This window comes from Salvelinus namaycush, chromosome 12 (assembly GCF_016432855.1).
Source record: "Salvelinus namaycush isolate Seneca chromosome 12, SaNama_1.0, whole genome shotgun sequence".
Classification (NCBI taxonomy): Eukaryota; Metazoa; Chordata; class Actinopteri; order Salmoniformes; family Salmonidae; genus Salvelinus; species Salvelinus namaycush.
Window position 1 is genome coordinate 23,056,262 of NC_052318.1, and position 23,717 is coordinate 23,079,978.

At 42.0% G+C, this 23,717-nt stretch overlaps 1 protein-coding gene across 1 annotated transcript in view; it reads left to right on the forward strand.

Moving 5' to 3' along the window:
• LOC120057000 (dual specificity tyrosine-phosphorylation-regulated kinase 1A-like) overlaps positions 1–23,717 on the forward strand; it is a 31,689-nt gene that overhangs the window by 3,145 nt on the left and 4,827 nt on the right. The window contains exons 2-8 of the mRNA XM_039005338.1: positions 13,130–13,326; positions 15,630–15,749; positions 16,068–16,256; positions 17,635–17,782; positions 20,552–20,838; positions 22,996–23,142; positions 23,517–23,658. Coding sequence (XP_038861266.1) covers positions 13,207–13,326; positions 15,630–15,749; positions 16,068–16,256; positions 17,635–17,782; positions 20,552–20,838; positions 22,996–23,142; positions 23,517–23,658 — 1,153 coding nt within the window. The 5' untranslated portion in view covers positions 13,130–13,206. The remainder of the gene's footprint in view (positions 1–13,129; positions 13,327–15,629; positions 15,750–16,067; positions 16,257–17,634; positions 17,783–20,551; positions 20,839–22,995; positions 23,143–23,516; positions 23,659–23,717) is intronic.

Consider the following 23,717-nt stretch of genomic DNA (forward strand, 5'->3'; position numbering starts at 1 on the left):
TCCCTGAAAAGTTGCATATCGCGGGGGCTATTCGGTGCTAATCCAGTACGCCACATAATGTTTTTGTGCTGGGCAAGAGCAGTCAGGTCTGGAGTGAACCAAGGGCTATATCTGTTCCTGTTTTTTTTTAATTGAATGGTTGCATGCTTATTTAAGATGGTGTGGAAAGCACTTTTTATAGAATAACCAGGCATCCTCTACTGACGGAATGAGGTCAATATCCTTCCAGGATACCTCAGGTCGATTTGGAAGGCCTGCTCGCTGAAGTGTTTTAGGGAGCGTTTGACAGTGATGAGGGGTGGTCGTTTGACCGCAGACCCATTACGGACGCAGGCAATGAGGCAGTGATCGCTGAGATCCTGGTTGAAGACAGCAGATGTGTATTTAGAGGGCAAGTTGGTCAGGATGATATCTGAGGGTGCTCGTGTTTACAGATTTGCGGTTGTACCTGGTAGGTTAATTGATAATTTGTGTGAGATTGAGGGCATCTATCTTAGATTGTAGGGCGGCTGGGGTGTTAAGCATGTCCCAGTTTAGGTCACCTAACAGTACGAGCTCTGAAGATAGATGGGGGGCAATCAATTCACATATGGTGTCCAGGGCACAGCTGGGGGCAGAAGGTGGTCTGTAACAAGCGGCAACGGTGAGAGACTTGTTTCAGGAATGGTGGATTTTTAGAAGTAGAAGCTCAAATTGTTTGGACACAGACCCGGATAGTATGACAGAACTCTGCAGGCTGTATCTGAAGTAGATTGAAACTGCCCTCTTTAGCAGTTCTATCTTGTGAGAAAATGTTATAGTTAGGAATGGAAATGTCAGGATTTTTGGTGGCCTTCCTAAGCCAGGATTCAGACACCGCTAGGACATCTGGGTTTGCAGAGTGTGCTAAAGCAGTGAGTAAAACAAACTTAGGGAGGCTTCTAATGTTAACATGCATGAAACCAAGGCTTTTACTGTTACAGAAATCAACAAATGAGAGCGCCTGGGGAATGGGAGTGGAGCCTAGGTGCTGCAGGGCCTGGATTAACCTCTACATCACCAGAGGAACAGAGGAGGAGTAGGATAAGGGTACGGCTAAAGGCTATATGAACTGGTCGTCTAGTGTGTTCGGAACAGAGAGTAAAAGGAACAGGTTTCTGGGCGCGGAAGAATAGATTGAAGGCATAATGTACAGACAAGGGTATGGTAGGATGTGACTAAAGTGGAGGTAAACCTAGGCATTGAGTGACTATGAGAGAGGTTTCGTCTCTAGAGACATCATTTAGACCAGGTGAGGTCACTGCATGTGTGGGAGGTGGAACAAAAGGGCTATCTAAGGCATATTGAAGAGGGCTGGAGTCTCTACTAGAGGTCGACCGATTATGATTTTTCAACGCCGATACCAATTATTGGAGGACCAAAAAAAGCCGATACCGATTAATCGGCTGATTTGTATTATTTATTTATTTGTAATATTGACAATTACAACAATACTGAATGAACACTTATTTTAACTTAATATAATACATCAATAAAATCAATTTAAATAAATAATGAAACATGTTCAATTTGGTTTAAATAATGCAAAAACAAAGTAAAAGTGCCATGTAAAAAAGCTAACGTTTAAGTTCCTTGCTCAGAACATGTGAAAAGCTGGTGGTTCCTTTTAACATGAGTCTTCAATATTCCCAGGTAAGAAGTTTTAGGTTGTAGTTATTATAGGAATTATAGGACTATTTCTCTCTATACGATTTGTATTTCATATACCTTTACTATTGGATGTTCTTATAGGCACTTTAGTATTGCCAGTGTAACAGTATAGCTTCCGTCCCTCTCCTCGCCCCTACCTGGGCTCGAACCGGGAACACATCGACAACAGCCACCCTCGAAGCAGCGTTACCCATGCAGAGCAAGGTAAACAACTACTCCAGGTCTCAGAGCGAGTGCCGTTTGAAACGCTATTAGCGCGCACCCCGCTAACTAGCTAGCCATTTCACATCGGTTACACCAGTCTAATCTCGGGAGTTGATAGGCTTGAAGTCATAAACAGCTCAATGCTTGAAGCACAGCGAAGAGCTGCTGGCAAAACCCACGAAAGTGCTGTTTGAATGAATGCTTACGAGCCTGCTGGTGCCTACCATCGCTCAGTCAGACTGCTCTATCAAATCATAGACTTAATTATAACATAATAACACACAGAAATACGAGCCTTTGGTCATTAAAATGGTAGAATCCGGAAACTATCATTTCAAAAACAAAACGTTTATTCTTTCAGTGAAATACGGAACTGTTCCATATTTTATCTAACGGATGGCATCCCTAAGTCTAAATATTGCTGTTACATTGTACATCCTTCAATGTTATGTCATAATTATGTACAATTCTGGCAAATTAACTACGGCCTTTGTTAGGAATAAATGGACTTCACACAGTTCGCAATGAGCCAGGCGGCCCAAACTACTGCTTGCACGCAACGCAAGAGAAATGACACAATTTCCCTAGTTATAAGAAATTCATGTTAGCAGGCAATATTAACTAAATATACAGGTTTAAAAAAGATATACTTGTGTATTGATTTTAAAGAAAGGCATTGATGTTTATGGTTAGGTACATTGGTGCAACGACAGTGCTTTTTTCGCAAATGCGCTTGTTAAATCATCACCCGTTTGTCGAAGTAGGCTGTGATTCAATGAGAAATTTACAAGCACCGCATCGATTATATGCATCGCCGGACACGCTAGATAAACTAGTAATATCATCAACCATGTGTAGTTAACTAGTGATTATGTTAAGATTGATGGTCTTTTATAAGATAAGTTTAATGCTAGCTAGCAACTTACCTTGGCTTCTTGCTGCCCTCGCGTAACAGGTAGTCAGCCTGCCACGCAGGCTCCTCGTGGAGTGCAATGTAAGGCAGGTGGTTAGAGCACTGGACTAGTAACCGGAAGGTTGCAAAAACGAATCCCCGAGCTGACAAGGTAAAAATCTGTCGTTCTGCCCCTGAACAAGGCAGTTAACCCACCGTTCCTAGGCCGTCATTGAAAATAAGAATGTGTTCTTAACTGACTTGCCTAGTTAAATAAAGGTGTAAAAATATATATATTTATATTAAAAATCGGTGTCCAAAAATACCGATTACCGATTGTTATGAAAACTTGAAACCGGCCCTAATTAATCGGTCGACCTCTAGTCTCTACAGTGAAATAAGACAATAATAACTAACCAAAACAGCAATGGACAAGACATATTGACATCAGGGAGAGGCATGCTTAGCCGAGTGATCATAGGGACCAGTGGGAGGCGAGCTGGAGAAACGGCGATTCAGACAGCTAGCAGACCGAGGCTAGCAGAAGGCCTTAGGGAGGACGTCGCGACGGAAGAAGTCTGTTGTAGCCCCCTCATGCGGTTACGTTGGCAGACCAATCGTGTTGGATTGGCAGGGCTCCGTGTAGGCAGTTAAAGGGTCCAGGGCAATTGGCAAAATAGGTATTGTAGCCCAAGAAATTGGCTGATCCTCTTCAGCTAGCAGTCCGATATGCTCTAGACAGCTAGCGGGCCGCGGCTAGCAGGCTAGCGGATGGGCCTTCAGGGTACGTCGCGATGGAGGAGCCTGTTGACACCCTCGGGTGGGTTACGTCGGTAGACCAGTCGTGGTGGAATCGGCGGGGCTCTGTGTCGGCAGTAAAAGGGGTCCAGGCCAATTGGCAAAATATGTATTGTAGCCCAAGGAGTGGCTGATGGACCTCTTCAGCTAGCCGGGGGATGGGCCTAGCATGAGGCAATTTCCAGGCTCACTGGTGCTTGCTTCAGGACAGAGACGTTAGCCAGGGGGTAGCCACTCGGATAGCAGCTAACTAGCTACGATGATTCAGGTGAAAAGGTTCAGAGCTTGGGGTAAGAAACCGGAGATGTGGAGAAAGAGCAGTCCGGTAAGCTCTGGGTTGAAACGCGCTGTGCAGACTGGCAGGAGTTTACCAGGCTAAGGTTAGCCGATGACCGCTAGCCGTGGCTAACTGACTATTAGCTAGTAGCTGGCTAGCTTCTGTTGGGGGTTCTGGTTCTAAAGTATAGAAAATAGCAGATCCATACCACATTGGGTGAGGCGGGTTCCAGGAGAGTATGTTGAAACTGAGGTTAAAATATAAAAAAATATATACACTAAGGGGGAAAAAAAATATATATATACACGGACACAACAAGACGAAGACAAAGACATCTGAACTGCTACACCATCTTGGATAGGGATGGTTATCAGTATGTATTTATTGTGCAGGCTGCTCTCCTACTTTAAATAAAATCATGGGAGGGGAAAAAATTGCCACTAGCACCTTAGAGGCTGCTGCCCTATATACATAGTCTTGAAATCACTGGCCACATGGAACACTAGTCACGTTAATAATGGTTACATATTTTGTATAACTCATCTCATATATGTATATACTGTATTCTATTTTACTGTATTTTAGTCCATGTCGCTCCGACATTGCTCATCTAAATATTTATATATAATTCATTTTCTTTAGATTTGTGTGTATTGTTGTGAAATTGTTAAATGTTGCTGCACTGTTGGAGCTAGAAACACAAGCATTTCGTTGCACCCACAATAAAATCTGCTAAACGTGTGTGACCAATAAAATTTGATTTGAATAGCCAGTAGAAAGCAGTTCGGCAGGCACGTCAATACAGCACTGGTTGCCGCCTTATCGACTCGTGCAGCCCAATCAGACACAAAATCGGTCTTGAGTGGCGTCAAATCTTCCCAATTAGCTTATTTGCTTTCCATACACCGACTCCTTTCGACACACCCTTTCTCCGATCGCCATATTGGGCTGCAGCTACCCATACTTGGCCAGGTTTGAGTCTTAAGGCTGTCATTTGTGTATTTATGATACCTCCTCCCGTGATTTATGAATCAATTAAAACTGATGTAGCTATGGTTTCATTTGACCTCTGGGGGACTGTTAGTCAACTCCACTTTAGTTGCCACTGATCTTCGGCACAGTTTTGAGGGAAAAGACATGGCCTCACTTTTTCTTATTTTTTTGTTGCGAGATTACACCTGCCTGTCAAGGAGAAATTGGAGTTCCAGTTTACTGTAAAAGCAATCGTAAATGTGCTGTCTCAGCCTGGTTGGATTTCCCAACCGCATACTCATGCGGTCTAGTAGAATCAACTAAGAGAGCGTTAAATTGTGCATTAAAAAGCTGATATGACTTTTGTGGAGATTGTATTGGCGCAGTCCAAAATGCTCCCCTCTATTAAAAAGAACAATAGCATTAACTAAAAGTTAATAGTAAATTATTTCAAATGTGTACTCATCAAATTAACTTTTATTTTATTATTTAAAACTGTTATTCATGATATATTGTCCAAAGGAAATAGCCTACATTGTGGTCTGGTATCAACTCTAGATTTTTTTTTCTAAATATAATTTAATTCTAATTACCAAATTCATTATATCAGAAAAAACCCCAAAAGAATGTAATTCTTTCCCATCACAGTTGTGGTACTCGGCTCCACTCCCTTATCTTAGGCTGGAAGTTTGTTAGAGCTCTGTTCTTGCAGACACTGGCTCCAGGTTCTAATCTGCTGCATACATTTCGTTCAGCAAATAATGTGTTAAAAACAGCTTGGAAATGTGACAAAGTGAAATTTAATTTCTTGTTCATTACTTGTTTTCTTATTGGACAATAGATCGGAGCTCTGCCCTGGCAACAAAAGTAGGTTATTTGCATACTGTCTTCTGATTGGCCAAGCCAGAGATAGTGCACACCAATTGCACTTTCTTCCTGGTGGTAGGATATGCTAATTAGGTACTGTTGCTGGGGTTCAGAAGGGTGGTTACTCTGATTCTGCTGCGTTGTGTTGCCTAATGAAAGATGTTGATAAATGAGTACTTAATGATCTACACAGAATTCCCATTCACTGTAGGCAGACTGAGATTTCAAAATAGAACTGAGAAGATTTGATTACAGGGCTGTAGCCTTGTTTTCACTGTCAAGTAAAACAACTGATGCAACTGGAATGTCTATTTTAGCTACTACTACTTATTCACCTTATTCCATTTTAAAATAATGCAGTTAGGAATTGTCCGTTTAGAAAATGTTGTGTAAATACGACCATAGATAATCTGCAAGTGGGATTTTTTGGAGTGTTGATAATTTACACAAGTTGTCATTTTTGATTGGCAGATGCATGTGAACATGCTTTTTTTTAGAATTATACATGTTTTACATGTGATCAGACATTAGATTTATACTATGTGTGAATGATTTTAGTAGACAGCACCAATATTATTTTGGAGAACGTGCCAAACCACAGAATTCTCCTAAACGTAACCTGTGAATAAATGACCGAATTGGTTAAATATTTTTAGGTGCCTTTTGATCATATAAAAAAAAAAGTATTGCTGTGATTTGTGTGTAATGTATTTCTGCTTCAACTCAAGATTGTTTATAGCTATGGTCCTTAGTCAGTGGCGGCCATGATTTTAAAATGTTGCTAAATGCATATAGGGGAACCACTGTGAATATTGAATTGTTAGCAAGTTGTCCATCTTCTATGGGATATATTTATTTTCCTTTTGGCTAGCCTAATTAGTTATTGAAGACTAATCACTTAATGAAGACTAATCACTTAAGTGTTTTTAGATGTTAAAGAGATTTGTAAAAAAAATCTATAGATCTTAAAAACCTCTTGCCGCTCAGATCCCTTTAACGGGATAAATTTAGTCTACAGCTGGTGAATTGCAGAGCGCCAAATTCAAATTTAATTACAATTTTTTTTTAATTTTCATGAAATCACAAGTGCAATACACCAAAACACAGCTTAACTTGTTGTTAATCCAGCCGGTGTGTCAGATTTCAAAAAGGCTTTACGGTGAAAGCAAACCATGCGATTATGTGAGGACAGCTCTCAGCAGACAAAACATTACAAACAGCTAGCAGCAAAGTAGATTGGTCACGAAAGTCAGAAAAGCAATAAAATGAATCACTCACCGTTGATGATCTTCGTATGTTTGCACTCACGAGACTCCCAGTTACACAATAAATGTTTGTTTTGTTCGAGAAAGATTCTCTTTATATCCAAAAACCTCCATTTGGTTGGCGCATTTTGTTCAGTAATCCACAGGCTCGTGCGGTCACGACGGGCAGAAAAAAATTCCAAATAGTATCCGTAAAGTTCGTAGAAACATGTCAAACATTTTTTATAATCAATCCTCAGGTTGTTTTTACAATAAATAATCGATAATATTTCAACCGGACGGTAGCCTTTTCAATAGAAGAGAGAAAGAAAAGGTCTTGCTCCCGGCGCGCGCGCATGCACAAATCTGAGGACATCTGGCTATCCACTGACGCGATGTGATCATTCTCGCTAATTTTTCAGAATAAAAGCCTGAAACTATGTCTAAAGACTGTTCACACCTTGTGGAGGCCATAGGGAAAGGAATCTGGTTGATATCCCTTTAAATGGAGGATTGCAATGGAAAAGAGTAGTTTCAGAAAAACAGCACTTCCTGGATGGATTTTCCTCAGATTTTTGCCTGCCATATCAGTTCTGTTATACTCACAGACATTATTTTGACAGTTTTGGAAACTTTAGAGTGTTTTCTATCCTAATCTGCCAATTATATGCATATTCTAGCTTCTGGGCCTGAGAAATAGGCAGTTTACTTTGGGCACGTTTTTCATCCAAACATCAAAATACTGCCCCCTAGCCTAAAGAGGTTTTAAACTAACAGCCAAATCATTCGTTTAATTATTATTAAAAAAATTAACCCTTATTTTACCAAATAAGTTGACTGAAAAGACATTGTCATTTACATCAACGACCTGGGGAATAGTTACAGGGGAGAGGAGGGGGGGATGATTTGAGCCAATTGTATGCTGGGGGTGATTAGGTGACTGTGATGGTATGAGGTCCCAGCATTCATCTGGCATACCATATTGTGCCAGCCCCTCCAAATATTGTGGACCCTCAATCTTGGTTGGCTTCTGGAATAAATGGTAAAACATTTCACTATTTAATATTTACATTTTTCAAAATCACTCGCAGGCTGTTGTTGATTGATCAAACAGATTTTATGTGCATATTCAGCAGTTAGTCAAAATGAGTTTGGATTACTGAAGTTCGTGATTACCTTGTGCTGTTTAGGCTATGTAATATCTATAATTTTTGAGAGATTCCACTGGAAGTTTTGTAGGTATTACAGCATTTTCGTCCATTGTGCCTGTCCATGGCACACACAAAGTTAAATATTTTTGGGATATTACAAGGATGGAGCTGTGATAAGGATTTTAACCTTATCATGACCATCTGTGCATATTAGTAGGCATGCATTCTCTTGAATACAAAAATGCTAACAATTAGCATAGATGATAGCTGTCTGTTTTTGTAGAAAATGCCACTATTGCTTTCGAACTATCAATGCGAAAAGTAAGGTCTTGAACTCAACATTATTTTGTTTCTAAATGGCCAATATTGTTATTGTCCAAAAATTTGAATATACTGTTATTCAAAATTTAGGCTCCCCCTAATATGGTCATTGATTGAAGAGTACAATTATAGAATTTGTGTGGTTGGGGTAATTTGATGCAATGTTCACGCCAAGCATTATTCTGTTGGAATAGCTTCTTGATTCAGTGAGGTGTAGTCACTAGTCAGAAAGCATATACTTGATAAAAGCATAACTGTTAAATCTGCTTTTTAAATCGTTGCTTCAGTCTATAATTTTGAGTTTTTTTGCAGTGCTTTAATTTCCTTCACTACAGCAATGGGGAAACTGAATAGTAATTGCAGCAGCAGGGATTAGAAAAATATAATCCAGAGTGATGCGTTGAAAGATGACGTTACCCAGGGATTTAAGGGAATATAGCATTGTGTTCGCTTGTCTCGCTCTCTCGACTATGCTGCCAGAGCAGTATTTGGGAATGAGTTGTGTGTGCGATGACGCAGTGGTTTCTCAGTGTGAGGTGGGGGAATGGTAGGTAAAAGGTAGGGAGGCAGGCCTGGCTTTGGCTGATGCTCCCATCATGGTGCTGAGTCACTAGCCAGCAGACGACCCAGACTGAGAGGGTACACTCAATGAGAGCCTCCACAGCCCCCCATCCCTCGTCTTTTGATTTCACCAAGCATGATCAAAGATACCTCCACCCCTTCAGTTACCCTGACAAAAAAAATGAGCTTCATGCACAGAACTCTCTACATGTGCCTAATAATGTTTTATTTTGCGGTGTAACTTACTGCTGATCATTCCATTTAATTTTACTGGCAAATCTCGCCAGCTAATTGAGAGACCATCCGGAATGTTATCGAGAGCAACCGTGTGACAAAAGCATAACTCTGTGGGCTGTGTCCTGTGGGTTTGTACTTTTTGGGATGAAACCTGATCTGAGGGTGAGCAGACTCCGAGTCGCGCTGCGCTGTAGGACACTTTAGACGCTGACAGGTGCTGCTGCTTTTTTGTGATCTGATTTCACCCTGCATGCCACTGGCCAAGGAGCAACTGTGCAAAAGGACAAAGAACGTCACAGTTCATCTTTACAAAGCAACCAGGGGCCATTGATTGTGATTTGTAGTTTGTGTGGTGTCTGGGTATGTTAGGATTTCATTTCAAAAGCTATATTGGATTATAAAACGGGTTGTTTGCATCCTGGATGCTAATTGGTTGATAGCGGGGAGTTATAGCACCACAATCCCCACATTTTCCAGTAAATGCCTGTTAACAGTTCTATTAGATTGATCAATGTCCCACAGCCCAGCCAGTCATTTTCCTATGCTACTAGGCTAGCATTTGGTTTGCCTAAACCAGGGCCAACCAAATCTCGCCTAGGGCCCAACCAAATCTCGACTAGGGCCCCTAATGCCTAATGAGCTTCCCTGATATTTTCCTAAACTGTCCAATACCTTGCTGATGCATTTCAGTGACTTACTGCTGCATATACAAATTGTTACACCTTTCCCATATTCAAGTAATTTAAAACAACATATTAAAGTTATTATCCTTATGATTGTAGTCCTAGAAACTGTAAATGAGTTACCTCTGGTTCGTTCAGCAATTCATATAGGGAAAATGTAATGGGGAAAGAATAGGGTTTTGGTATAAACGCCAAAAATAAGGTCTGAGGTTAACACAGGCTTATTAGATCTTATATGTTCTATGAGATGTCAGTCAATTAACATGACCTTTTATAAATTATGAAGCCTTTCATGTGCTTAGATTTAAAAATATATATATATTACATAAATGCTTTAAATGTTACATTAGCGGATGAAGATGATCTCATAGAACAAAACTTAAGATCTCCTAAGCCTGTGTTTACCAGACCTACACAGACCTTATTTTCAGCATTTATGCCCACAAAAAGACTCCATTACTATTGCTCTCTATAAAATGTGGTTTTAGGTGTAAAGTTATATGGCTACAATTTGATTGTTTTAAGTGTGATTTTATGACTGCTTACTAAAAAAGCTATCGCTTACCTTTCAAATTTCTAAATAGATACTCTATTTGTTTGGCCCGCGGCCCCAAACTCCGATTATATCTTGGCCCACCAAGCCCAAAAGTGCATATGAACGTGACGAGACTGACAGCGTCTCTGAGTCAAGCAAATTCATTTATCAAGATCATTATCATGTGTATATATCCAAAGAAATGGCAGTATAAATAAAGGTAAAACAGACGAAAGTGCACAGTTTGCTGTCATTTTAGCTGCTTGATGTGATTGTGTTCACTTTAGTTGGCTTGCTAGCAAAGGATAAGTATACTATATATACAAAAGAATGTGGACACCCCTTCAAATTTGTGGATTCGGCTATATTAGCCACACCGTGGCACCGTCATAGGATGCCACCTTTCCAACAAGTCAGTTTGTCAAATTTCTGCCCTTCTAGAGCTGCCTCGGTCAACTGTAAGTGCTGTTATTGTGAAGTGGATATGTCTAGGAGCAACAACGGCTCAGCCGCGAAGTGGTAGGCCACACAAGCTCACGGAATGATACCCCTGAATCGCCTGGCGCGTAAAATTGTCTGTCCTCGGTTGCAACACTCACTACCGAGTTCCAAACTGCCTCTGGAAGCAAAGTCAGCCCAAGAGCTGTTCGTTGTGAGCTTCATGAAATGGGTTTCCATTGATGAACAGCCACACAGAAGCATAAGATCACCACGCGCAATGCCAAGCATCGGCTGGAGTGACGTAAAGCTCAACGCCATTGGACTCTGGAGCAGTGGAAACGTTTTCTCCCTGGAGTGATGAATCACGCTTCACCATCTGGCAGTCCGATGGACCAATCTGGGTTTGGTGGATGCCAGGAGAACGCTACCTGCCCCAATGCATAGTGCCAACTGTAAAGTTTAGTGGAGGAGGAATAATGGTCTGGGGTTGTATTTCATGCTTCGGTCTAGCCCCTTAGTTCCAGTGAAGGGAAATCAACGCTACAATGACATTGAAATCAATGACATTCTACACAATTCTGTGCTTCCAAAGTTGTGGTAACAGTTTGGGGAAGGCCCTGTTTCCGCATGACAATGCCCCCATGCACAAAGCGAGGTCCATACAGAAATGGTTTGTTGATATCGGTGTAGAATAACTTGACTGGCCTTCACAGAGCCCTGACCTAAACTACATCAAACACCTTTGGGATGAATTGTATCGCCGACTGCGATCCAGGCCTAATCGCCCAACATCAGTGCCTGACCTCACTAATGCTCTTGTGTCTGAATGGAAGCAAGTCCCTGCAGCAATGAGCCAACATCTAGTGGAAAGCCTTCCCAGAGGAGTGGAGGCTGTTATAGCAGCGAAGGGAGGACCAACTCTATTAATGCCCATGATTTTGGAATGAGTTGTTCGACAAGCAGGTGTCTACATACTTTTGGTCATGTTGTGTAGCTAGCCTGCATAGCTACATGCCAATGATTTTAGCATAGCAACCATTGCAAATAGAATGAACGACCAGCCCGTTTTGATAGCAACCTCAGAACCTCAGAACTAAAAACTGGTTTTTGCCCGTCCTATATATATATGGTGGTAGGATACAATTAATTTACTCAATATAATAACATTTGTAATATGTTGGCAACCGTTTTTTAGAAGCAATAAGGCCCTCAAACAGCCCATAGTTATTCACACAATAATTCCTGGGTTCTCATTCGTCATTGCTTAACTATTGCTGAGCACACCACATTAGAATATTCCCTGGACCTGGAATATGGTTTCCTTCATAGGTCTCATAGGCCATGAGTCCAGCCAAGGGTCATGGTACCGTAGAAGGCCCAAAATTTGTCATCATTCATTCAAAGTTCATTGACATTTTTAAATGCAATGGTCAGCTAGCTATTTGGGACTGAATTTGTACTTTTTCCCCCTGGAGCACTTTTCTTCTGCTTTTCTTTAATCAGCTTCTGTAGTTGAGTTACGTTAAGGCCTACTGTATGTCATAGTGCTAAAGAAGTGTTTGTTATAAACAAGTCTATTTTAATCATTTGGGGAAAATCTAACATTAATTATACTGCACATTTCTGTGAGAATATGATGGTGGAGAGAAGGCTGTTTGAGGGGTTAAATAACTTTTCCAACCGATTTTCATAGCCCATGTCTCAGTTTATTGCACGGCATGCTTTCCTTTGACATCGTTGTGCTTTTATTCTGCCCAATTAATAATGTTGAAGCTATTGCTTTGGGTCTTTTGTAATAGTTTTCCTAATCAATTATTAACTTCAAATCTGGCGCCGTGCTTTTTTAGTTCTGGCCATCATGCAGGGATGTGATGAAATATTCTAGTAGTGTACAGGCATCAAATCTCCCTGCCATGGTCCTTTTTGTAGCTTTTTTTCCTTGTCGGAAAGGTCGTTGGTGCTTGTTTTTGTGTATACGTTTTGGGTCATGTGTAGGATGCAGTCTTCCAAAATTGCTACAGCTAAATGGGAAGTGATTGATGGTATATGGAATAATCACTGATGCAATCATTATTTTAAGACTTGCTCTGATATACAAACGCAGTGATTTATTCAAACCACAATTACATCATTTAAGTTGTATCATTTATGTAAAGGAACACAGTAGCAAGGGTTCACACTGAGAACTGAGAATGGGGCCTTGTGACAACCTATTGAATGTGTGTTGATCAGAAGCTAACATGTCCCTCTCTTTCAGGAGAAGAGACTTCAGCATGCAAACCTTCATCTGTCCAGCTTGCTCCCTTGTTTTTGTTCCACGCTTCTGGGCTTCTGATGGCTGCTCCCATTCCCCATTCGCACCAGCAGTACAGTGAGCGGCACCAACAGACTACTGACCCGTCTGTGCCGGCTCTGCCCCACAGCGAGCAGGCGCAGCAGTCTATTGCCAGCCAGGTACGCTAGGTACAGCTACACACACCATATACAGTATACTCATACATACATTGATATAAATACACACACAAAACCTTACGCATACACCAAAACACACTCGCACACAAAGTGGTGCTAACCCCAAGCCCTGCGGCCTGTGGCTTCCTTTACAAAACACTGCTTGCTGTCCGCCTTTCCTAGTAAAAGGCACTTAATATATCCTGACCCGCCGTGAACACGGGTTATTCTTACTGTACAGGCAACATTACGGCCTGCATGTCCAGGGTAATAAACAGGGTGATTTCTCACTTGTTTTTATTACTGACGACAGTCATGGCTATTACCAAAATAATCTGCAGGGTGCTGTCAAACACGCCCATGACTTCAGTGGCTGCTGCCCATGTGTGTTATTCTGATATCAGGCCCTCATCAAATTCTCCTTTATTTAAGCAGAGAGTCAGTGCCGTAATACCTGACAATATAAAACAATACACGCAAAGAAAGGAAGAAATATAGAAATATTAGAACGAGCAATGTCCGAGTATGGAATATAAATGTATATGAACACAGAGTGTACAAAACATGAAGAACACCTGCTCTTTCCATGACCTAGACTGACTAGGTGAATCCAGGTGAAAGTTTTGATCCATTATTGTCACTTCAATCAGTGTAGATGAAGGGGAGGAGACGGGTTAAAGAAGGAATTGTAAGCCTTGAGACAAGACATGGACTGTATGTGTGCCATTTAGAGGATGAATGGGCAAGACAATAGATGTGTGCCTTTTGAGCAGGGTATGGTGGTAGGTGCCAGGTGCACAGGTTTGTGTCAAGAACTGCAACACTGCTGGGTTTTTCACGCTCTACAGTTTCCCATGTGTTCCTAATGTTTGGTATACTCAGTGTTCGTAATGTTTGGTAAACTTGGTGTACGTGATGGTGTGTATAGACATTATGTACCGTATATGAATAGAAAAGGTGTGTACAGCAGTAGTTGTATAGGATGAGACTTGACTAGAATACAGTATATACACTGAGTGTACATAACATTAGGGACATGCATCTGTAGAAGTTCGTGAGGGTCTTAGCCAATAATACTTTTTTTCAGCCTCCTGAGGTTGTAGAGGCTCTGTTGTGCCTTCTTCACCACACTGTCTGTGTGGCTGGACCATTTTAGGATGTCAGTGATGCCGAGGAACTTGAAGCTTTTCTCCCTCTCCACTGCCGTCTCGTTGATGTGGATGGGGGCGTTTCTTCTGAAGTCCACGATTAGCTCCTTCGTTTTGTTGAGGGAGATTTTATTTTCCTGGCACCACTTCGCCAGGGCCCTCACCTCCAACCTGTAGCCTGTTTCGTTGTTGGTAATCAGTCCTACCACTGTTGATTGAGTTGGAGACGTGCGTGGCCACAATGTCATGGGAGTGCAGGAGGGGGCTAAGCAGGCACCCATGTGGGGCCCCCCGTGTTGAGGATCAGTGTAGCGCAAGTGTTGTAGCTTAACTTCACCACCAGGGGTCGGCCCGTCAGGAAGTCCAGGATCCAGTTGCAAAGGGCGGGGTTCAGACCCAAGTTTATTGATGAGCTTGGCGGGCACTATGGTGTTGAAGGCTGAGCAGCATTCTTACATAGGTATTCCTCTTGTCCAGACGGGATAGGGCAGTGTGTAGTGCAATGGAGATTGCGTAATCTGTGGATCTGTTAGGACGTTATGCAAATTGTAGTGGGTCTAGGGTGTCTGGTAAGGTAGAGGTGATATGATCCTTAACTAGCCTCTCAAAGCACTTCATGATGACAGAAGTGAGTGCTACAGGGCACATTTTTTTCCATCTCTTTAACGGAAGGCCGTGCCTTTTTCTAAACTACCTCATCAACATTATTTTTGAAAGATAGCTTTTTGTCAATCCAGATGGCCAGATATTTATAAGTGGCGACACAACAATAAGGGCACCATCCAAAGTACGTATGAATCAGATACATTTTTACCTGATTTGGAAAAATAACCTATACTTGGTTTTACCTGCATTAAGTACCAATTTCAGTTCAAGAAAGGCTTTCTGCAGGGAAATACAGAGCCTGGTCAGCTGTGGGGGTAATGGCATACACCACAGTGTCATCTGCATACAAGTGGATAAAACAATTTATAAACCAATTTTGTTAATGTAAATAGTAAAAAGAACCAAACTAATAATCAATCCCTGTGGGACACTGTTCTGTCCTTTTAAATAATGTCATGCATAGCAACATTTGCCACATAAACAACAGATGCAGGTGAGTGTGTGTTTCTGAAACGGTGATGTTCTCTGTGTTTGGTGCCTCTGTGTTTTAAGGTGACCCCTGATGTTGTCATGTTACAGAGGCGCATGCCCCAGTGCTTTCGCGACCCGTCCTCATCTCCCCTAAGGAAGCTCTCTATTGACCTGATCAAAACCTACAAATGCATCAACGAGGTAAGTTCCACCACACACTACACCTGTACCTGGAACTCTGGTCGCTCAAGGCCAGGGCTCGCACACACATACACGGAAGGATTGATCACTACTCAAATTCAAATTTGTGTAAATAACACATCTGTTAAGCCTGAATAAGATAAAATCAGGCCTGCACTGATCACTTGAAGATTTGAATCGAATAGTGACAACATCCCATGCAATCTCAGCTTGTACTGCATAGTGGTGGTTAGGGCCTACCTTTTAGCAACCACCTCTCAGGCTCCGTGTGCCACCTACCTGATGGGTAATTTAGTAACAACACCATTTTGTTGGCAGGTATACTATGCAAAAAAGAAGCGGAGACACCAACAGGGCCAGGGCGACGACTCCAGTCACAAGAAAGAGAGGAAGGTCTTCAACGACGGCTATGATGACGACAACTACGACTACATCGTCAAAAACGGGGAGAAATGGATGGACCGCTACGAGATCGACTCCTTGATAGGCAAAGGCTCGTTTGGACAAGTGAGTCACATGACATACATGTATTGTCAACCACCAGGGGAGCAGTTACCTTTTTGCAGAAGCTCATCTGGTATTGTTTCAACCACCACCAGGCCTTTAAAGGGCTAGACATGGTCCATAAGATTGACCTGACATGTATGTTTTCAAAAATGATACATGAGCATTTAACCAGAGGCTCACACATTGTGGCGGAATCGATGATAGGGCTGTGAAGATCTTGGAATTTGAGGTTACGGTAATTGGCCAGGCCAATGTACACAGTCACCGACATAACCGTTCTGGGGATTAGGTCACAATTCTGTTTGTACACTTATTTACATGGACATGCTTCTTAATGAAACCTATTTGAAGCAAGCCATTATACTTCTTTATTATCACGCCATTTTCATTATTATTATTCAGGTTATTACTTATACATATTAATAAAATAAAACATGTAAGTGCCAGGTTAAAGAGGATCTGTCACATGTTCATGTTGACACATTAATGGAGTCAAAATAAATATGTATGCCTACCTTGTTCTTGTCTGTTGGCTTTTCTGCATATAAAAACAATTAAATACAGATCCTATTTTGACGCACAAAACCATTCAAACAAAGTCCGATGGGTTTTCTCCCACTTTCCCCAAAATACTCACATACTGCCACAAACCCTGCTGCTGCGGTCATTCGATGGCATTGGCATATGTTCTTCAAAGAGAGGAAGCCGTAATGAGAAGTAATGTAGCCTAAGCTACTGACAATAGGCCTTTTACAAGCATTTGATTCTTATTAAAGAGATGTAGTCCAGACAGGCTACTTTAGAAAACTTTCTGCATGAACATATACATATAGAGAATCAGCGTACTCACTCACCAAGTAAAAGCACCTGTCAATCAAAGCCAGCAGCATATGTCAGACAAGCAAATATCCTTTCCTTGAAACGTATAAAAAAACAACTAGGCCTACCTTAGGCTTTCTGAAAGTAGTCTATAAGATAAGGAATTGACAAGGAAAGTATGAATGGGACAGATATGTTATAGTATGAAGAGTGTGTGTGCGCGCGCACAAGAGTGTGTGTGTGCGTGCGCGAGCGCACAAGAGTGCGGGCGCGCAAGTGTGTGTGTGTGTGCGTGCGCCTGGAAGAGTGCGTGCGCGTGTTTGTGTGCGCACGCGGCAGAGTGTGTGCGTGTTGGAGTGTGTGCGTGCGGAAGAGTGTGCGAGCGCAGAAGTGTGTGCGGAGAGCAGAGAGCGAGCGAGTAGAGAGCCCACGCAGTAGTGTGTGTGTGTGACTGAAGAGGCTGTAATAAATCAGAGCCCCATCCCCCCTGTTTAGTGCATGTGTTGCTGCCTGGCTCATTGTTTTTACATGGTTTGTGTTTGGCCTTGCCTCTCTCCAGGTTGTAAAGGCATATGACCGTGCAGAGCAGGAGTGGGTGGCAATTAAGATCATCAAGAACAAGAAGGCTTTTCTTAATCAAGCCCAGATTGAAGTGCGGCTCCTCGAGCTCATGAACAAACATGACACGGAGATGAAGTACTACATAGGTATAGCCAGATTCTCCTTTTTCCCTATACACGTCTCTCACTCACTCAATCACTCACTCATATATATATATACACTACCGTTCAAAAGTTTGGGGTCACTTAGAAATGTCCTTGTTTTTGAAAGAAAATATATTTTTTTTGTCCATTTAAAATAACATCAAATTGATCAGAAATACATTGTTAATGTTGTAAATGACTATTGTAGCTGGAAACGGCAGATTGTTAATGGAATATCTACATAGGTGTACAGAGGCCCATTATCAGCAACGATCACTCCTGTTTTCCAATGGCACATTGTGTTAGCTAATCCAAGTTTATCATTTTAAAAGGCTAATTGATCATTAGAAAACCCTTATGTAATTATGTTAGCGCAGCTGAAAACTGTTGTTCTGGTTAAAGAAGCAATAAAACTGGCTTTCTTTAGACTAGTTGAGTATCTGGAACATCAGCATTTGTGGGTTAAATTACAGGCTCAAAATGGCCAGAAACAAAGCACTTTCTTCTGAAACTCGTCAGTCTATTCTTGTTCTGTTTAATGAAGCCTATTTCATGCGAGAAATTGCCAAGAGTTTTCTACCTGGTTTTCTAATGATCAATTAGCCTTTTAAATGATAAACTTGGATTAGCTAACACACCGTGCCTGTCACGCGGGACTAGGTGGGCGAAAGAACCAGACGCAGAGAGAGAGCCGCTTGGGAAAAATATTCCTTTTTACTCTTAACCAAAAATGAATAAGCCCGAACATCCAGGGCGCAGAGAAACACTTGCCAACAACCCAAAATACACACACGTAACAAAAAAACAATCCCGCACAAAACAAGGGCGGGTCAAACTCCTAAATATAGGGAAGCTCATTACGAAACCAAAAACCACAGGTGCAGCTAATAAGACAACACAAACAGACAAACGAAAAAGGGATCGGTGGCGGCTAGTAGGACGGTGACGACGACCGCCGAGCACCGCCCGAACAGGCAGGGGAGTCAACTTCGGCGGAAGTCGTGACAGTGCCATTGGAACACAGGAGTGATGGTTGCTGATAATAGGCCTCTGTACGCCTATGTATTTTGTTATTGACATACATACAGTGGGGCAAAAAAGTATTTAGTCAGCCACCAATTGTGCAAGTTCTCCCACTTAAAAAGATGAGAGAGGCCTGTAATTCATCATAGGTACACTTCAACTATGACAGACAAAATTAGGGGGGAAAATTCAGAAAATCACATTGTAGGATTTTTAATGAATTTATTTGCAAATTATGGTGGAAAATAAGTATTTGGTCACCTACAAACAAGCAAGATTTCTGGCTCTCACAGACCTGTAACTTCTTCTTTAAGAGGCTCCTTTGTCTTCCACACGTTACCTGTATTAATGGAACCTGTTTGAACTTGTTATCAGTATAAAATACACCTGTCCACAACCTCAAACAGTCACACTCCAAACTCCACTATGGCCAAGACCAAAGAGCTGTCAAAGGACACCAGAAACAAAATTGTAGACCTGCACCAGGCTGGGAAGACTGAATCTGCAATAGGTAAGCAGCTTGGTTTGAAGAAATCAAATGTGGGAGCAATTATTAGGAAATGGAAGACATACAAGACCACTGATAATCTCCCTCGATCTGGGGCTCCACGCAAGATCTCACCCCGTGGGGTCAAAATGATCACGAGAACGGTGAGCAAAAATCCCAGAACCACACGGGGGGACCTAGTGAATGACCTGCAGAGAGCTGGGACCAAAGTAACAAAGCCTACCATCAGCAAGGGCATTGAAGATGAAACGTGGCTGGGTCTTTCAGCATGACAATGATCCCAAACACACCGTCCGGGCAACGAAGGAGTGGCTTCGTAAGAAGCATTTCAAGGTCCTGGAGTGGCCTAGCCAGTCTCCAGATCTCAACCCCATAGAAAATCTTTGGAGGGAGTTGAAAGTCCATGTTGCCCAGCAACAGCCCCAAAACATCACTGCTCTAGAGGAGATCTGCATGGAGGAATGGGCCAAAATACCAGCAACAGTGTGTGAAAACCTTGTGAAGACTTACAGAAAACGTTTGACCTCTGTCATTGCCAACAAAGGGTATATAACAAAGTATTGAGATAAACTTTTGTTATTGACCAAATACTTATTTTCCACCATAATTTGCAAATAAATTCATTAAAAATCCTACAATGTGATTTTCTGGATTTTTTTCTTTCTCATTTTGTCTGTCATAGTTGAAGTGTACCTATGATGAAAATTACAGGCCTCTCTCATCTTTTTAAGTGGGAGAACTTGCACAATTGGTGGCTGACTAAATACTTTTTTGCCCCACTGTACATACATACATACATACATGCATTTGACCTCTGTTCAACTTTGTGATGGAGTCTTTACTATAGTAATACCAGAAAGACCCCAAAACATCTTGATGGAAGTGTGCCATCTACCTGCTAGCTACACAGGACCGCCCCGATGTGTCTAAGTTGGTAGAGCATGGCTTGCAGTGCCAGGGTTCTGGGTTCGATTCCCACGGGGGACCAGTACGAAAAAAGTATTAAAATGTGTAAGTCGCTCTGGATAAGCGTCTGCTAAATGACTAATATGTAAATGTTTTGGAGAACCTCAATTGAAAAGGCTTTTTACTCCAGGATGAGGCTTAATCTGTCCAGGAAACCAGTCCATTAACATGCGCAAGTCAATAACGAGTATCCAATATGTTAACATCACTAGTGTATCAACCTATCTCGAAAGAAATGCTCATTAGTCTTTTTTTGTCCCCTCCTCTCTCTCCAGTTCACCTTAAGCGCCACTTCATGTTCCGGAGCCACCTGTGCTTGGTGTTTGAGATGCTCTCCTACAACCTGTACGACCTGCTGCGGAACACCAACTTCCGTGGCGTCTCACTCAACCTCACACGCAAGTTTGCCCAGCAAATGTGCACAGCGCTGTTGTTCCTGGCCACGCCCGAGCTCAGCATCATTCACTGTGACCTGAAGCCCGAGAACATCCTGTTGTGCAACCCCAAGAGGAGCGCCATCAAGATCGTGGACTTTGGCAGCTCCTGCCAGCTGGGACAAAGGGTAGGGCTGGGAATTGCCAGGGATCTCACGATACTTAGGTGCCGATACGATATGTATTGCATTTCTCATTACTCTCAGGTATTGCGATTTGATGTTCCAAAAGTATTCAGACCGCTTCACTTTTTCTACATTTTGTTACGTTATAGCCTTATTCTAAAATGGATTAAATCGTTTTTTACACAATACCCCATAATGACAAAGCAGAAACAGTTTTTTAGAAATGTTTATACTTTTATAAAAAAATAAGCTGATATCACATTTACTAAAGTATTCAAACCCTTTACTCAGTACTTTGAAGCACCTTTGGCAGCGAATTACATTCTCGAGTCTTCTTGAGTATGACACTACATGCTTGGCACACCTGTATTTGTGGAGTTTCTCCCATTCGTCTCTGCAGATCCTTTCAAGCTCTGTCAGGTTGGATGGGTAGCGTCGCTGCACAGCTATTTACAGGCCTCTCCAGAGATGTTCAATCGGGTTCAAGTCCAGGCTCTGGCTGGGCCACTCAAGGTCATTGAGACTTGTTCCGAAGCCACTCTTGCGTTGTCTTGGCTGTGTGCTTAGTGTCGTTGTCCTGTTGGAAGGTAAACCTTCGCCCCAGTCTGAGGTCCTGAGTGTCTGGAGCAGGTTTTCATCAAGGATCTCTCTACTTTGCTCCGTTCATCTTTCCCTCGATCCTAACTAGTCTCCATGCCCCTGAACAACATCCCCACAGCCTGATGCTACCACTACCATGCTTCACCATAGGGATGGTGCCAGGGTTCCTCCAGACGTGATGCTTGGCATTCAGGCTAAAGAGTTTAATCTTGGTTTCATCAGACCAAAGAATCTTGTTTCTCATGGTCAGAGTCCTTTCGGTGTCTTTTTGCAAACTCCAATCGGGTTGTCATGTGCATTTTACTGAGGAGTGGCTTCTGTCTGGCCACCTTACTATAAAGGCCTGATTGGTGGAGTGCTACAGAGATGCTTGTCTTTTTGGAAGGTTCTCCCATCTTCACAGAGGAACTCTGGAGTTCTGTCAGAGTGACCATCAGGTTTTTGGTCACCTCCCTGACCAATCCCCTTCTCCCCCGATTGCTCAGTTTGTCCGGGCTGTCAGCTATAGGAAGAGTCTTGGTGGTTCCAAACTTCTTCCATTTAAGAATGATGGAGGCCACTGTGTTCTTGGGGACCTTCAATGCTGCAGTAATGCTTTTGGTACCTTTTCCCAGATCTGTGCCTGGACACAATTCTTCCTCGGAGCTCTACGGACAATGCCTTTGACCTCATGGCTTGGTTTTGCTCTGACATGCACTGTCAACTGTGGGACCTTTTATATAGACAGGTGTGTGCCTTTCCAAATCATGTCCAGTCAATTGAATTACTACAGGTCGACTCCAATAAAGTTGTAGAAACATCTCAAGGATGATCAATGGAAACGGGATGCACCTGAGCTCAATTTCGAGTCTCATAGCAAAGGGTCTGAATACTTATGTAAATAAGGTATTTCTGTCATTGTGGGGTATTGTGTGTAGATTGATGTGGATTTTTTTATTTAATACATTTTAGAACAAGGCTGTAACGTAACAGAATGTGGAAAAAATCAAGGGGTCTAAGTACTTTCCGAAGGCACTGTATGTTTGCGGCAGAGAGACGAGGGAGAGCATGACAATTTTTTTTTTTATTATCAGACATCAGTTAAATAAAATCTCACTATTTAAAAAGATGGTTTACAAGCTATAGGATGAAAAATACTGGAGTTTTTGATAGGTAGCGAAAGCTACTGGGCAAAAAAATTGTTGGATACTTGTACTCAAAGTATCGATTATAATTGTGATTTGTAACTGTATCGATTCACCCCCCATCACTAACAGAGGCTAGGTGAATGAGGATGTGACGCTGATGTTGTTTTTCCTGGAGGTTAATATGGTCAATTTTATGCTACATAAGTCTTACACCAAAACTGAGAATCTGATATTTTTATGACCCACTATGGATTCTCTATTTAATGGATTGATTTATTATTGGATAGATGGATTGGTAGAGTATGATGTGGAAAGATACGAAACAAAAGTTTTTCATTCAGTTTTTTGTGAAAAGGGTTGCACATTACATGGCTAGAAAAGGATAACAAAAATGCCATGTCCTAATAGCCATGACCCCTTTCTCTCCCCTCAGATCTACCAGTACATCCAGAGTCGCTTCTACCGCTCCCCAGAGGTGCTGCTGGGCATGCCTTATGACCTGGCCATCGACATGTGGTCCCTGGGCTGCATTCTGGTGGAGATGCACACCGGAGAGCCCCTCTTCAGTGGGGCCAATGAGGTAGGACTCATGGAATGAAAAGATGTAGTCTTTATTTAGGATGATATAACTTGTCAGATAATGCTTACCTGTGATGCTTCATTGTGCTCATGTGAGAAAGATTTTCAGTTTTTGTCTTCATCAAGATGAGTGTAGGGAGTGAGAACCTAATAAAGACCAACAGAGGGAGCTGTGGTGCTTTGAACGTTTCACTAGGAGACAGGACTCCACTTTTCACCTAGTTTAGTTGTTGTATTGTTGATAAATGTAATGTAAGACCTTCTCATGCCTCTTAAACTCAGTCCTTTTTCCTATACTGAGGTGCAGGCAATTTAATACGCAGTTAGTGCCAAATAGGGTAAGACATTCTTAATTGTGGTCTTCTGATTTTTCAGATTGATCAAATTAACAAAATAGTGGAAGTTCTGGGTGTCCCTCCCAATTACATATTGGACCAGGCGCCCAAGGCCAGGAAGTTATTTGAGAAGATATCGGACAGCACGTGGGGTGCAAAGAAGACCAAAGATGGCAAAAGGGCGAGTTCAACAAATCACTCTGTCAATTATGTTGCTGTGATGTCATAAATGTCCTTTGCA